The 17,450-nt window shown below is 38.0% G+C and overlaps 1 protein-coding gene across 5 annotated transcripts in view; it reads right to left on the minus strand.

The window, feature by feature from the left end:
• The window catches only part of LOC119083642 (sorbin and SH3 domain-containing protein 1), an 84,774-nt gene extending 69,726 nt beyond the window's left edge, over window positions 1–15,048 (minus strand). For 2 of the 5 annotated variants that reach the window (XM_037193385.1, XM_037193383.1), the window contains exons 1-2: window positions 10,297–15,048; window positions 5,658–5,864 (exon numbers count right to left, since the gene is read on the minus strand). In XM_037193385.1, the coding sequence (XP_037049280.1) occupies window positions 5,658–5,864; window positions 10,297–14,902 (4,813 nt within the window). In that variant the 5' untranslated portion in view covers window positions 14,903–15,048. The remainder of the gene's footprint in view (window positions 1–5,657; window positions 5,865–10,296) is intronic. The other 3 variants (XM_037193386.1, XM_037193384.1, XM_037193387.1) reach the window with 3 other exon arrangements.
• Window positions 15,049–17,450: the final 2,402 nt, after the last annotated feature.

Raw genomic sequence — 17,450 nt, forward strand, 5'->3', positions numbered from 1 at the left:
CGCTTTCATATCGCAATTTAAAGATATGTTAGGAGTGTAATAAATTTCATTTGATGTTCATTTTCGTTCAGTATGAACAATTGCTTTTGTGCTCGTGTGAAATACACGAGACTTATGCGGTTATTATCACATTTGTAAAACGAGCAAATGGGGAAACTTTTTGTGGTTGCCCAGAGGTACTAGATCAGAAAAAAAACGTCGGTCTGTGGACTCTCTAACGTGACCATTTTTCGCAATTATTTTTCTCCCGTTTGGCGCTGTCCCATGGAAGTTCGAAAATGGGCATATTTTGATGGTCGGTTCTTTTTAAGTGAGTGTAAGATGCTAAGTGTTTCAGGCATCTTTTCACTCAGCTACAACTGCAATCATGGGCGCGCGTTAGCATAGCGCCCGTGACGCAAGTCCTATTACTAGAAAAAATTTCAAAAAAATTTTTTTGTCGTAGACTGCAGAACCATATATACAGCAAATATTGAAGTTCCACAATTCAAATACAAATGACTCCAAATTACCATTAAAAAAACTAGGCGTCCGTACGAGTTCAACGAGCTATCACACGTTCTTGCAGCTTAAAATTTGGCCACGCAAAAAATCTTCCAGGAAGCCCCATTTCCATACATTTTGGTCAATTTCAGTACTTTAAACGAAATGAAAAAATCCTACGTTACTTTGTTAGTCCGTCCGTCAGTCCGTCCGTCCGTCGGTGTTTCCTATCTTCTAAAGTCTTCTTTAGATTTTGTTGAAATTTTGGGAGTAGATTCTAGTCGTCATTCTAAGACATTCCAGAAAAAAAAATTTGGGGGGAACCGGCCTCGTTTCGGATCTAGGGCTCCTCGAAGTTCCATATAAGCCCCATATAAGAACAACTTTAAGTGTGTGTGTGTGGATGGGTATGGTAGAACAAATTTGTTCGCTTTTGGTAAGCTTTGCTCGCTTCATTTTTTTTTCCTAAATTTAGAATTTTTTAAATGTTTCAAAAATTTTTAAATTTTTCAAATTTTTTTAAATTTTTCAAATAAAATGAAAGCAAAATAAAAGTAAATAGAGTCTGGTTTTTGACAATTGTAATTCAATTGTCAAAAACCAGACTCGATCATTTTATTTTGCTTTTACCTTATTTTTAAATTTTTCAAAATTTTTCAAAAATTTTCAAAATTTTTCACATTTTTTCAAAATTTTTCAAATTTTTTCAAAATTTTCAAAAATTTTAAATTTTAAAAAATTTTGAAAATTTAAAAAAAAATTGAAAAATTTAAAAAAAATTTTAAATTTTCAAAATTATATAAATTTTTAAAATTTTTTAAATTTTTCAATTTTTTCAATCTACTAATTCTTCCAAAAGAACTGATATCAGTCAAAAACACTCAAAAGAGTAAAAGTGACGCAAGTCCCTGTGCATGCTTCCAAAACAACTGATATCGATGGATGTGACGCATTCTGCGCTTGTACGCAAAAACTGTAACAGGAAAAATTTGACCAAAGAAATTCTAGAAACAAAATTTTACCAAAAAAATTTTGCGTCACAAAGTGGCATATGGTTCGGACGTATTAGGACATATTCTTGCCTTATTTAAAAAATTTCTTAACAGTACTTTCCTCAACATCTGCCACTTGTGACGCAAAATTTTTTCGGTAAAGAAACACTTATAAGCTGAGTATACAGCCGGCCGATGAATTGAATTCAAATTGCAGGTAGTGGGCACGTCGTTAGTTTTATGTTGTATTCAGCTATGAAATCATGGGTGGAGCCACTAGAGAAGAGGGGCTAGTTCTATGCTGAATCGTAAATTCAGCTACTTGAGAAAAAACTCAGTAGACCAGCCCTATTCCATAGAAACTTAACAGGTGCAACAACCTTAGTCACACGGAAATATGACAATAGCAACTGTCAACATTACGAAAATGAATTCACCTGAAAGACGGAATCCGTAATCATCTCTGATGGGTTGAGGGTTTGCTGTTTATTTACTTTGCGTACGACTGTCAAACTCGTATAAAAACGTATAAAACAGTTAGTCTGTATGAGTAAACGGCTGTATCAAATTGCGTCACAAATTTTGTTGGGGTCAACTGTAATTCGAAGACATTCTTCAAATATATTTCTCCCATTTATTCGCACTAAATAATACAGGAAGATGGGGAAATCATTTTAGTGTGTTTTAGGGCGTACTTACAGAAAGTATAACAAACGTGAAAATAGAAAAAGTACCAGTGTGACAAACCACCCAATGTGAAAAGTTCGTCCAAGCTCACCGTGTGCTTACCTACTAATTAACGAACAACAACAACAAAAGCTGCTGCCCGTTCGCTGTGTTATACCATTTCTTGTGTCAGAATTTCCCATTTTTTCCTACTTTTGCATTTAATCTGGTTGGCAAAAAATTAATGTCAGAAAGTACATTTTTGTACATACAAATGCAGGAACCACTTTACCATGCCTTACACAAAAATAAAAACACCCCCAAAACGCCATGAAGCATTTTGATATAAAATCGCACCACTCTGAGATGCTGTTTGTTTGTCTTGTTTGTATTACTTCAGAGCAGGCATGAGCGCCGACGGAGAAACCTCGGCGGCGGCTAGCCGAAAAAAAATTTCTCGGCGGCGGCGAAAAAGTCGGCTTGAGCCGGCTTAAAACGGCTCGGCTGGAGGTTCCTTTTAACTTTTTTTTCAAAATAAAAACGTTTAGATAAATTCATGGAAAATGAACTAGTAAGCATGAAAATGAAATTGTACGGAAAGCGAAAATGTTGGTAGATTAGGTTGTTCAAAGTGCAAGTGGAACTGGTCTTGTTACAAGCAAGTCTCTAAGTCTAAGGTTCACTAACGCGTCAAGTTTTATTGCCTCAAAACTTGAACTAAATGGAAAATCATGCTCCAGTACACTCATTTAACTCATTAAGAAAATGGTTTTCGAGAAGAAATCGAAAGCTCACGAAAATCAAGTAAAAATTGAAAATTGAAAAAAAACGAGAAAATTCGCAAAGATCGATAAAGTTTTCTCAAATTTGTGAATTAACTGATTGTGCGCCTTCGGCTCGTTCCGCAAAGGTCATACTTGCCAAAACAACAAACTTAGAAGCGAGGACGTAATATACCATTCTGGAAAATTCATGAAAATTCAAGAAAATTTACAAAATTTTCTTAATTTTGAAAAAAAAAATTCAAAAAGTACTTGAGCTGCTTAGGATCAACAGGAATCTCGGGTTTCAAAATTATTTCACCCATTCACCTTTCGAAATCTTTATTTCATTTTCCAGCCGTTTCAAGCCGGCTTGAGCCGTGTTTTTGGCACCGGCTCGGCTGCGGCGCGGCTTGCTCAAAAATGGCCGGCGGCGGCTTGATCGGCGGCTTTTTTTCGGCGGCGCTCATGCCTGTTTCAGAGGAACGTATTCTCCAGATGTTAGATTCGGAGAGGTGTGTTCGTTTGTCGTTGTTTTTTTCTTCCTTCTTCTCCTAGACGAAACTATTTTTTTGTTGTAGAAAAAATGTTTCCAAGTGCACAGACCATGTCGAGTACGTGATGGGTATAATGTACGGAATGGAATGGACGGAAATGTATTTAGTTAAATGAAATGCAGGTTTTTTTCGTTGCAGTGGAAGATTATTTGTAATATCCGTTTCTGTTGGATGGTTTAATGTTTTTCATGTTTTGAACATGTTTTGTCAATCCAGCGGATGTGGAAAACGATTCGAATTAAAACTGGAAAATCTTTTTTCGAAAAAAAGCAATATTAAATCCACCCACGACGACCGTGTAAATAAAGTGGTCTGCCAAAATGTTAAGCTTAAAGTATGGTTTACACTCAACAAAAAGAACTTCGTGTGAGAGCCGTGAGAGAGCAAACTGTCAAGTAAACAAACAAAAAATTCGTCTCTCACACGGCATACCCAACGTATAAACTCAAATCAGAGCACTTTCGCATCCATTAACCTCGACCTCCAAATGGACAGTTGCGTCATGTGACTTATTTTGGTGTTTCATTTCCTCGTTGCGTTACGCGCAAATTTAATTTCATTTCCATTCAGTGGAGTGTGCTTGAACGGTGAAGGTCGAGATTAGTTACATTAATAAAATGAGAGCAGTGCGGGCGCTGAGAAGTATTTTCCAAAATGGCTCAAAGCTCGGCCCAATTTTTGATCTTTAAGATCACGTCGAGAAATCAATGTGTGAGACACGGAGTACTTTTTCGGTAAGTAAAAATCAAGCCTTACAACAATAATTCGTTTTTTAAGCCAGAATAAAGTCAACATTTCTCGATAATGAACTATTTTTACCAGAACATCTCTACCAGAAAGATGCTAATATAACGACTGGGTCGTTTCGACGGATGGGACAAGTGGGTTGGCCTGTAGATGCGCCACATTTTTTTCAAAGGACTTCATTCGCTGCGGCTTATTTTCATGTGAACCAACTTCACATTTGTCATTACAGACCAAATGTTACCATATGAAGTTAGTTCACATGAAAATAACCCGCAGCGACATCAGTAATTTTATGACAGAATGTACTAAAATGTGAGAAAACTCTATTACATTTCTTCTTAGTTTCTAAACATCCTTCAGAGGAAATAATGTCGAATGAGCTTGAATTTGGTCAAGAGAAAATGTATTGAACTCTCTCTCAAAAAACCAGCTGTCATTCGACATATTCCATCTATCTGTCGAAACGACGTCCCATTCGTCATATTAGCAAGTCTCTGACCTCAACAGTAAGTTTTTTTATTCAGCATTACTTTGAGGTTGCGTTTCTCTAGATAACAACATGTGAGCGGAGTAATAGATTGAGGAACTTCTTTGTTTACCTGTTTGATGAATGCTTCTATAGTCAACGAGTACACTAATTTGATCTTGTAGCCTGTCCGTTAAAGATCAGATCCTGTGCGGTCGGTAGTGGTAAAATTGTATAAATCTTTTGTATGGATCAGCTGAAAAACAGATGAATCAAATTCATGCTGAAATTTCACTGCCCTCTAACTGTACTGGTAAAAGTGATTTTTGGACACAAGGTGTTCGTGTATTAAGCCATAGAAGAGGCATGCTAGTCATACTTCTTTAGATGAGAATGTCTGGTGAATTATAAGCGAAATGAAATTAAGTTTTCATACCGCTTCATTACCGATCATCATCATCTCAACTGTGAAACAGCCGCCACACAAAACTAACTTTAACCAACTAAGTATTTACAAACATGGTGTGAGATCCTATGTAGATTCATTGACTTTTTCTGATTTTGAGTTAAAGTTCTTGACTCGATTTAAACAAGCCCCTGTTACCTATGGTTCAGTAATTTTGGCCAAATGCCAAGTAACAAAGGAAAGTGTTAGCGAAACGTGCCCCATAATTGTACAAATAACCCCATGAGATCTGCATTCTCACAAAAAGAAAAATGATTTTCATTTTACATCATAAAACAACATGCAACCACCGACTGGAACGATCAACATAGAAGTAATGGCAGCGTACATTTTTCACCGACTAATGGTAAAACTTAAATAAACCCCCCACAAAAAAGAGTAGTAAAACACGGACAGCAACAAAAAGAAAAAGATTTTCAACAGATAGCGGGAATGCCACTCTCACACACAAAAATAAAAAAATAAAATTTCGCATGCTAGACATAACACGTAAAAAAAAGTGCATGAAATATTCCATACCGCGCGCAAATAAAAAGCCCTTTGAAAGCACTAATGCATTATCGATTTCGTGCAGCAGATCACCGTCAGACAAACTTCGGCGGTGCTGTGCAAGCTGGAATTTCGTTTGTTTTTTGATGTTCGTTGGCTTTTTCCGTAAAATTGATGATGGATTTTTCAAAGCTGATGTGAGTTGGTTTTTGTTAGGCGTTTTTTTCGGCTGTGCATCTATAAGAGTTAAATTTATGCGTCACGGTTATTTAAGCAGCAAGGACATAAAAATGCATTTTTTTGTAAGGGGCCGTTCATAATTTACAAAACGATTGAGGAGGAAGGATGGGATGTGGCAGTGTTGTCCGTAATTTTTTTGTTATTGTGGAAAATCACATTTATTAGGAACGACGTTTACTATCTAATAAATCTCGGAACAGGTCAGATTTATCTGATCCTGATCTGACAATACTTGAGCCGGTCGTAACTTCACCTGAAAATTGAATTTAGTAATCAGGTCCATTGGAGATGATAGTCGCATCTAGATTTCAGCCCGCACTAGAAACAAATCTGGCTTTGACATATAGATTGACTTTCATTTACTATGAAGATCAAGGTCATTCCAAAAGTCAAAAATCATCCATAGATAACCTAACCTGAAAATATGTGCAGTGAAAATGGACAGTCACTTAGTTAACGTTTCAAAATAGAAACCAATGTTTAAATGGTTTTGTTGTACATACAAGAAACAATTATAGCTTCACCTTCTATTCATTGGAAATCTATCTTTAAGCCCAGGTTAACATGGCACAAAGATGTAAGACGCTTAACCCGGCCTTAACGTTTTTGGCGATCCGGACAAAATACAAAATAAACGGCAGCTCAATAATCTTAATTTTTCCACGGAGTTGAGGTTAGGGTTCTATATGGATGACGGTATAGCTGTCAATGTTTTGGTTTACAGTTAAGTATAGTTTCCACTTAAAAAGAGCACTCAGTTTAGCCTCCGTTTACATGACAGTTGTAAAATAGAACAAAGGAACTGTCACGTAAACGGAGTAAAAAATTGAAATAAATTCAATTTCCACTCCGTTTGCGTGACAGTTCTTTTGTTCTATTTTACAACTGTCATGTAGACGGAGGCTAAACGGAGTGCTATTTTTAAGTGGAAACTATACTTTACCCTGACTATATCTATTCCCAATGAATCTAGATCATAGTATGGCATAATGTCACAGCGAAGGACATAACGATTTTAAAAACGGGTTCAAACGCACTCATTTTCATATTGACAACATTTATTTGACAACAAGATAGATCGACCGATTCTGAAGAATCGGCTACACTCTGGTATGTACATTTATTGGGTATTCCCTATGTAGTCGGATCTTAAAATGCGACGATGTTACCGACTTTTTGTGTTGCTAACGAGGTGACCAAGTTTGTTCATCCGTTATTTGTGTGTGTACACAAATTCAGTCCATAAATCAATTAAAACTTTGTTTCCGCATCACAATGTTTTCCCTTACACAATCACCTCTCACACTCTCATCAACCAATCTACTTTACCCCTAATTAATTGACATTAAAATCGGTTTCGAACACATCGTCAATATACGTTTAATTGGGTCATCACACACGTATATTATTCACCCGCAGTGTCTGTATGTATAACATTATAAACTCAGATAAAATAAAAAAAAATCGAAAACGCCTTTTTGTCTAAAAATAAATTGGCGAAAATTTGTCACCCAACATAACTTGTGTGCGTAATATCCTCTCTATGTTCCCATGTGGGATAAAATATACAAACCACAACCATTCAATCTATAATATTCATTTCGTCAACATCGACGTCTCAATAGGAAAATCGTTCGGCAAATTTTATGGTACGTTGCGAATGGATGGATATGTATATAAAGCGACAGCATATAACAACATTTTCAAACTCAATTGATGTTGTTGAAGGAGTTGAAATGGTTTGGATATGGATATGGCTTATAAATTTCAATATGTGACAAGTTTGTCAACGTTAGGATAAAATGATTACAATTCTAGCTACTGTGCGCACTGAAGTGAATTATTTCTTCGTTGGTCAGCACAATCATTTTTGTATCGTGGTCATACTTGACGTAGTAGATTAGTATTTATGAATTTTACGATTTATGAAAGAAGATTTGTTCCATTGATACATGCAACGTAAGTTGCTGTCGGAATGATGATAACGAGAATCATGACTACAGTGTCAATGACTGCCGTAATTTGCATGAGAGACTTGGTGAAAATTTCAAACAAAATTTTTTTTTTTCACTAAGACCTCCATGCAGATAAGTTGGGTCCCAGTTTGCAAATTTCCTCTAACATCGGTTGCAATGGCGGACTGAAGTTTTTTTTTAATCGACGTAAAACATTATTCTAAACAAAAAATTGTTTTACGGTATGTCTCTATAAAATGCACTGATCTTTTTATAAGTTCGTCTAAACTTCGAAACGAGCCGCCCGTAAGAAAATCCACGCCATCAGTCGTATAAATTTACACGTCAGAGAGAGCTTTTTTCTCCATTGTTACGATCTGTCAGTTTTTCTATTTTGCGATTTAGTATGGAAATGAAAACTAAAATTGAGATATCTTTGCTGTTTTAAGTGGTTTTTCATATTTTTTTGGATGAAATGTTTTAAAGTGTGTTTGGAATCGATTGACATTAACAAAAAAATAAAATAGAAAAAAATATTTTCACACAATCTGTTAATGCCAATCGATTCCAAACACATTTTAAAACATTTTGGTCCAAAAAAATATGAACAACCACTTAAAACAGCAAAGATATCTCAATTTTAGTTTTCATTTCCATACTAAATCGCAAAATAGAAAAACTGACAGATCGTAACAAAGGAGAAAAAAGCTCTCTCTGACGTATAAATTTATACGACTAATGGCGTGGATTACAAAATGGCAGCCCTATATTTTTGATTTTACACTGTTTTTAGAAATACTTTTGATCAGAATTGTCGACACACATGTAGTTCTTGCTGGAGAACACCTTACACATACTTTTTTTCATCGAGACTAGAAACGGCCTCCGACACATTTTTAGGCGGCTGACAAAATTGGGTCGATTTTGGGTAGCACTTTGTAAACAAAATAAATTTTAAAAAAAATCTGTGCATTTTAGAGGCATACCGTAGAACAATTTTTGGGTTAGAATAAAGTTCTGCGTCGAATTGGTCAAAACTTCAATCCCCCATTCGACCAATTTTAATTACTTAAAAAAAGTTTGGAAAATATTTGGAAATTTGAGAATTTTTTTTTTAATTAGAGAGCACCTATCGACGACCTCGAACGTAGCAATTACCTGTTGTCTCGCTAGTCCTGGAATTTGTCAAAGGAAAAATTTTAATTTGAATGTGAGCGCTTTAATTAGTTGAAGGGATGTAATAGCAACTGAAAGAGTGTTTTGTCCGAGTTGCTATGTATCCTAGATTACTCTTAGTTCAACCAGGTAAGAGACTGACCCCAATTTTCCATTTTTATTTTGGTCTAAGGTCGCCCTTATAAGATCATCTCTGTCAAAAATTCACCAATCCGATCGAGCGACGAACGGGAGTAAGGTCAAAAATACTGAAGTTCCTATTAGTAGAGACATAGCGACGCGAAGTAGACCTAATTCAAAATTTACTTTTGTTCTTCTGTCAAGTTTGACAGTTTAGCAAAAGAAAAATTTGGATTAAGTCTACTTACTTCGTGTCGCTTCGCTATGTGTAACTAGAGTTCGTATACAAGTTTGAATAACTGTTGCAGTGTTTAAATTATAACCTGATAGTCATGTACAGTACATCAAAGTAGATAAACACTGAAGGTATTGCAAACCCTCTGCAGATCAGAGAAATTACGGATCCCGACTTTCAGGTGAATTAATTTTCGTAATGTTGCAATGACGATTAGATATTTTCGTGTGCTTAATGTTGTTACACCTGCCAAGTTTGTATGGAATCGAATCAAACGAAGCTCATCACTAGCTGCAACTTGACGTAAACGAATTCAATATGTGCGCAACATCAAAAGTTTATAAACACTGAAGGTTTATAAACACTCAGCGGATCATAAACTTTACGGTACCCAAGTTTCGGGTGAATATAATGCCGTGCATCCGTGACGTTTGGCATAATATTGTTGTTTAGAATTACGTTGGTTGAGTTTTGACACATGTTGCAATCTAATAAATTGAATTTGACTTGTGGCCAACGTTAAAATAAAATAAAAATAAAATCACCCGAAACTGGGGTTCCGTGGAATTTTTGTGGATTTGCGTTACCTTTAGTGTTTATATACTTTGCAATACATGACCTATGGTGCCAATTGGCAGCGCACTATTTGAAATGTAAACAAGACTGAAAAAGTATAAAAACTTTCAACTGTCAACGGTTTGAGAAAATGGTATCAGATGGTGAGAGATTAGTTGCAGCTGATTTGCCTCTTGCATTGAGGGAAGCGCATTAAAACAAAGCGGTTAGTTTAGCACTTTTGTTATTTCTTAATTCTAAATGGTCTACATGGCGTCGTCATCACTTACTTAAGTTCTATTGTTAGTAAACATTGAACGGCACACAGTCCAACAAAGAAATGCCAGCACAACGCACATTTGGAAAAATGATGGTCCATGCGACTCACCATCATTCGTTGCAACCGACGACGATCGGATTTCGTAGCTGGAACTGGATTCCGTCGTTTCTTTCACTGATGTGTCCGTTCGTTCGGTGGTTGTGGTGAAATCCGACGCAAACTCTTTGATATGTTTGGGAAATTCGTTCAAATTGGTTTCCCGTTCACTTTCAATCACTTTAATTTTCGGGTCGACTTTCTCTTCCTTTCTATCGCGTTCAGTCGGTTGTGACTCAGCACCACTCTCCCAATCACTATCTGATGGCATTTTCAATTTGGTACGTCGCTCTTTCACCCGATTTAAGAACTCGTGTTCAACCGTCGCCTTTCGCGTTCCATGTTCCGGAGCTGCATTCTCTTCGCCGGGTTTAGTTATTTTAATGATTTTTTGCAATCTTCGCTCCTCGCGTTCGGCCACTTTATTCAGCCATTCGTCGTGCATCTGCTGCCGAAGCAATTCCGCTTCGGACTGGTGTCTCGATATGAAATTATTTGAGGAGTAGTTCAATTTGTGAGCCGTGACAAAGTCCTTGACATGTTGATTGACTTTCATCTCTTCGATTTCTTGAAGCAATCGCATTCGATCGTGTTCCAGCTTATCGAACTCGAAATTCAATTCCTGTTCCTTTTTCCGGATGTACTCCAATTGCTTTTGTTGCAGCTCCTTTGGCAGTGACTTTCTTCGCGTGGATACGTGTGGTGTTATCGGCGTTTTATCAATCATTGACTGTCGGTTGTACATGTGATTCTGTTTTGTTACGTACATCTCGTACCTGCGTTGAGCCTCATCAAATTTGTCATTTACTTCGTTTGAAACCTCAACGGTATGTAGCCTAGGCGCTCGTACGTTCACTTTCGATCCCATTCCTTTGCATAAATTCTCTTCCCTTACGATCGGTTTGACAATGTTGTCCAATAAACTGTTCGCCTCATCAATGTCTTTCAGCCATTCTTGCAGACTGCTCTGAGGCCTAGACGACGACACCTCAGACGATTGGTAATGGTTTTCTTCTCGTTTCCTCTCTTCATACGATCGCTCGTGGTTCGAGTTGAAAAATTGATTGAAATCGTCATCGCCGAAGAATTTCGGCACATAATCGAATTCCTTGAATGAGATTTTATCGTCAAAGTATTCACTCTTGGCCTTCACATTGCGCTGTTGTTGATTTGTTGACTTTTCATTTTTCGCATTTTCCATATTTCCCGCACCGCTATTTATAGGCGACGATGGAATTTTATGATTTGATGTGCTCGAAACCGAATTCTCTTCTAAATTTATGTCCGATTTCATCATCGCTGAATCGGTCAAGTCGCCACCAGTGGACGATTCTTTTGATTCTTTTGTGCATTCCTTGTTGCCATTGTTGTCGGTGGAAGTCTCTTTCGTTGAATTGGAAAATTCGAACACAACATTTCCGTTTTCGATCCGTTTTCGCGTTTCATATGTTGACTTTTCAACATTCGAATACGTTCGCACTGACGACGACGGTTGAGTCATTGCGGTCGTACTATTATCGAATGGAATTTGTTTCTCGTTCGACATTTTTAGATTCCCGTCGGCACTGGGAATCGACGAGATTTTATCACCTGACTGATTGTTACGTTCAAATGTCCGATCACACTCAACGTTAACGTTATGTGCAGCTGAATTTTCACCGGTAGACTGTTTTGAATCTCGAATTATTGCCAACAATCTGTTGTTGTCATCATTTTTGGCAACCGTTTCATTGTGACGATCGTCGTTCATTAAGTGTTGTTGCTCACGATGTGGCTCTTTTAATTCGATATCGGTATATTCATGGTAGCCGCGACGATTAACGAACGTGCTGTGCATTTCTAAAAGTAGGTCTGGTTTGATTTCATTCGAATGTGTGTTGTCTTCGATGTAATTGCGTTGCGATGGTGAAAGGCATGGCGAAACGGATGGATTTTGCTCGATTGGCACGCCTAGACCTGAATTAATCATCATATGACTGATTGGCACAGTGTTTACCGATGTCGCCGGAAGTTGAACGATTTTGATTTCTCTCGTTGTTTTGGAAGTTTCTGGATCGATGAATGGCGCCTCCGAATACGGCGTGTTTGTCGGCTTCGGTGGTATTGGCGGTGGTTGTGTTTCGAAACGATTTTGTGGTGGTTTTGGTGGAACTGGTGGCGGTGAATTTTCGTAAAAGCTGACTGGCTTTGGTGGTATTGGAGGCGATGACTCGTTAACGAAACTGTTCGGCTTTGGAGGTATTGGAGGCGGTGAATCGTCGGGAAAACTTTCTGGCCTTGGTGGTATCGGAGGTGAATCGAAACTCGGCTGATGATCGGTCAGATTACTTAGACTTTCAGCAACAATTGCTAGCTCCTCCAGAATTATCGACCCGTATGGCATGGACATTAATTTCTCCACGGCTATCTGTCGCAGCGTCTTGATTTGTTGCGTCAATGATGAAGCCCCCGACACACACTGACTGTTTTCAAAGTCGGCTAAATCGCGTGGTGGAGATGTAGCACAGAAGCGAGCAGTTGACTGACTTTGCGAAGTGCTATGGCTAAGCGATGAACAAATACTGCCGGATGAATCCTGTCGAAGGAATTCATTTTTCTGTAACTCGTTTACCGCACTTGGATGAACGGTATTGACGATTGGGAACATATTATTCGAGCACGGGGCGCCAATTATGAACTGAGGTATCTGATCGTCAGTCTCGATTTGCTTAATCACAGAATCGTTGATTTCTTCACTGTTCTTGTCACCAATGTCCGTTATCGCACTTTCATGACTTTCACTCGCTTCACTGGGGGCACATTCTTCGTTACTCAGCTCTGTTTCTGCATTTTCTGCATTTGTAACAAAGGATTCGGCCTCACATGCCGGATTAAGTGATTTAAAACCACTGTCAACGATCAACGAATACTCTTTGTCATCACAACCTATGATTGGCGTCTTAATTCTAACATCACTGTCTTCATCACATGATTCTTCTCCATCAGCCTCACCCACTGACTCTTGATCATTGGCATCACTAGCACTACTTGAACTGGATCCGATGTAAACCAATTCAGCGACCGGCTGTTCACTAACCACCGATGTAGTCCACTTGGAGCAACTCTCCTCCACCGCGTCCGGATCGACTAATTTTGTGTCAACTAGAAAGCATTGCGGCTCTTCCCGAATCACATCCGCTGTTGGACTTTTCAAATGTGACACGTGCTTACGACGTCCCGTAAAGTTGAGATTAATTTTCGGAAAAACTGCGTTCGTCTTCTGCACAATCGAATTGTTATCGAGGAAAACGTCGTCGTCCAACTCTTCATCGAAAGAGGGTTCTCGATTGTCCGGCACCGGAGCCGCATTTTTCGATTCCACGTCACTGGTATCGCTCGCCTCCTCTTTGATTACGTCCAAATATTTGGGATTCAGAAATTGCGGCAAAAAATGATTTTCCAACGCCGAGCGCTTTTTGATCTTTTGGATTTTTTTGTCGGACATGGCATCGGACTTTGGATCGTTGATCAAATTTTGAATTAGTTCCTCCTCCTCTGCCGACAGATCCACCAACGGACCACTGAACGGTATGGTTTGAACGCTGACCAGTACACCGGAAGGACTCGGCGATATGTCGAAAATGTCGGACTCTACTTCCGATTCAGCTTCCGAAACGATTGGCGTATTTTCGTTGTCACCAATCGAACCGGTATCACTCATTTCCTGTATCATCACATCGTTGTCGTCCATGCTGCGACTTTTCTTCACACCAACCAACCTCGGTCTTTCCGCTGTCGTCATCGCACTAGGCGAATCCACTCTGTAACTACTGTTGTTTGCTATTTCTTGCATAATTGGATTAAAAGCAACTTTATCACTCCGTACCAGTGGCTCAACTTTCTTATCGAAATCACGGTTCGTCTTATCTTCACTTATGTTGGTATCGTTCGGTATTGAACCAAAGCATTTTTCGTTGAACTTAATTTGCGCATTTTCATGATCATCAACATCACTTGTTACATGTGGTGGTGGCGTCTCCTCCGTACATGAATCGTACGTAAAACAATTTGCAATCACTGCCTTTGGTATTTTCGATTTGTTTGTGGATTTTGGCTCTTGAATCGAATTTAAATCTCCACATGTTCCCGCCAACGACGATGTGTTTTGTTTGTTGTACGCAGAGTCATTACACGATTCGTTCGCATCAGTTACACCGGTACTAACTACAATGTTAGGGCACATAATCGTATCACTATCTTCATTCGATTGATTGATAACGTTGTTTTGGTCAACACATTTTCCGTTGGCTTCACCAATCCCATCCATTTCGTTGGACACATTCGGATCATCAATTTTATTTTCATTTCCATTTTCACTGAGTTCATTTTTATTTTCACTTTCTCCGACGCTGCTATCATCACCATCCGGCACCACAACAATGCAATCGATTTTACTGTTGTCACTGCCCATCTCTGTTTGACGAGCTGCTAATTCAATTGACTGTTCCGTTCCACCGACGAATGCTACATTCGTTGGCTGACCGCCAATCGTTACACCACAACCATCGTTATTCAGCTGTTTTACTTTCTTTCGATTATTATTGTGATTATTTCTGCGTCTCTTGTTTTTACGAGGCATTGGTTATACGTATATCACAAAACCGTGTTGTGTGTAGCCTATCGCGCGTCCAGTCGCGGCCGCGTTTAAATGATACTCACTGAAAAAACACACCGAATGGCAAAAATGATGATGGGATCGCGCGTTTAATGTTATAATGCGAGTCGCGATGGAAAAATTGTATTTATTTTTGTAAAATTGAAAAAGTGCTTTGCGTTCTTAATAATTTGTAGTCGAGGTTCTCGTGGAGTCGACGAATTTCAATACGAATTGTCAACGAGTGATAGGTCATCAGTCCAAGTAAAGACACAAACCAGAGATGGATTTAGCAAAGATTCGAACCATTGTTGATAGCGCACCATAAAATTGTAAAATTGTGGTGAAAATGTTGACATTTTTGGGTCCAAATTTTGATTCTATTACAGCAATAAGAGCTGGCTGGTGAGACCAAAATTGGAACGAACAGAAAGATCTTTCGACTTATTGTCATGACTCGAAACTACTCAGATCAGGTCCAGGTTCAACCTGGAATAACCCGAAAATCGTTTCCATCTACGGGATGAAATTAACTTTTGAGCTCGCCCAAACTTCTTAATTATCACCTTGGAAACTCACCACTACTTTATAGTGAATTTCAACAAATCTTTGCAAAATTCACCACTCGTTTGCGTGTTACTATGAAACTCTGTGCTCACTTTAAACTGTCGATGTTACACTATTACTATACTTGATAGCTAAAATGATAAATTGTCACGACACATCCCGTGATTCGGCGAGAAATGTAATTTTTCCGTAGAACTGTCAGTTAGTTGAAATTTTACCCAACATCCCCAACTATGCCCACTTATGATGTATTTTTATAGCAAAATCGATTCGAATCGTCGTTCTTTGTTCGTTAACTTTAAAACACTCATACTGTGTGTGTGTTGTTCGCGTATATGAGTCTATTAGACTACACTAAGTAAATAGCCACGATTATGTGATGTTGAGAAGTTAGTGTACGGTTGGTTTTTTCGTGGTGGAGTTTACGTCATTTGATAAGGCAGAAATTAATGTGTGCGAGGAAAGTGAGGAATGTTTACTTTACCCATTTTATTATTTGTAAAGTGCGTTTATGTCTCACTTTCTCACTCTCTCTCTCTCTCTCTCCCGTTACAGTTAGAAATTGAAACTTATTTAGTAATGATTGTGTGTCCGTCCGTTCATGCCATTCATTGATGGTGCGAATATAAATTTCATGCACGTTGGGGAATTGCTTCTCTTTTACATTGCATTTACTAGTACTAGAACGTGTGCTTCATTTGAATATTATTTAATTGAGCTAATCGACTTCCTATCGCTTGATTATAGCGAAGCACACCTAAGTTGGAAGGTCAATTAGCATTTCACGGCATTTCATTGTAGCATTTCAATATTATGGACAATCATGATATATATCGAGTCATCGAAGAAGCAAAAAAAATAAATTGTCGGTAGATGTTAGGTGTAAACAATATTGGGATAGGCGGAACGCGATAAACTAAGTAGCATAGGTCGTAGATAAAATAAATCATTAAAATTTGTTGCTAATCTTTTGATTTCGGTGGCATTTAATTTAGTTAGAGATTGAGGTTGATTTAATGTACTTATTGAAAGCTGGGTGATTTTTGTCGACTATTATCTGTTATATGATAACAGCCCAAAAAAAATCTTAATTAACTCTTGAGTTGGAAGTTGTAAGAGGTCCATGGGGGTATTTCGCTCTTATTTTGAATCATTGAATTTTCCTATTTTCCGACATCAACAGTTCAATAAAGAAAACATAGCTAACGCCGACCCGTACGAAACACCTATTCGTGTCAAAAGCCTTTAAAATCACTTACATTATCCACTCTTTGCCTTGTTAGCATATACAAATAAATTGCTGGAGGCAATATAGACAGCCCCGTACGAAGACAAATTTCATAAATTCCTATTTAAACAGCTATATACCGCTATATTTACCTATATTTCACTATAAATAAACATTTCACAGATGAATATGTTATTATATAGATCTATATGCCTGTATATAGCTCAATATAGGTGAATATAGATATATATAGATGTCCGTATATGGAATCCCTGAAACCCCACACACATAACAAATTATTTCCATGTTAACAGAAACTCTCTAAGTATCATTTTTCCCAAGATATTTCTATTTTACTAAAATCCAATATGGCCACCGGCAGCCATTTTGTTAGGAGACCGGAAATAGTACCGACGCTTTACATTCGTTAATACCTTTCAAACAAAAAAAAATTCATGAAATTCGGTCAAAATTTACTCGAGATATTGTCAAAATACACCACGTTCACTGTACTTCCGAGTAGCCAGATAAGAGCTCACTCCAAGAGACCTAGCTCACGCTCCGGAGAACATAATTTAAAAAAAAAAAATTTCCCTGATTGGTACGGTCAATACCTATCTAATAAAGCTAAAACAGACGAAATATGTTCAAATGAGGCCGACCTACGAGCAAAAACTGCTTGCCGTCCTGTGCCTGTTCCACACCAAGGGTTCTAACTCACGAGTCGGTCATCCGATT

The sequence above is a fragment of the Bradysia coprophila genome, unplaced genomic scaffold, assembly GCF_014529535.1.
Source record: "Bradysia coprophila strain Holo2 unplaced genomic scaffold, BU_Bcop_v1 contig_70, whole genome shotgun sequence".
Taxonomy (NCBI): domain Eukaryota; kingdom Metazoa; phylum Arthropoda; class Insecta; order Diptera; family Sciaridae; genus Bradysia; species Bradysia coprophila.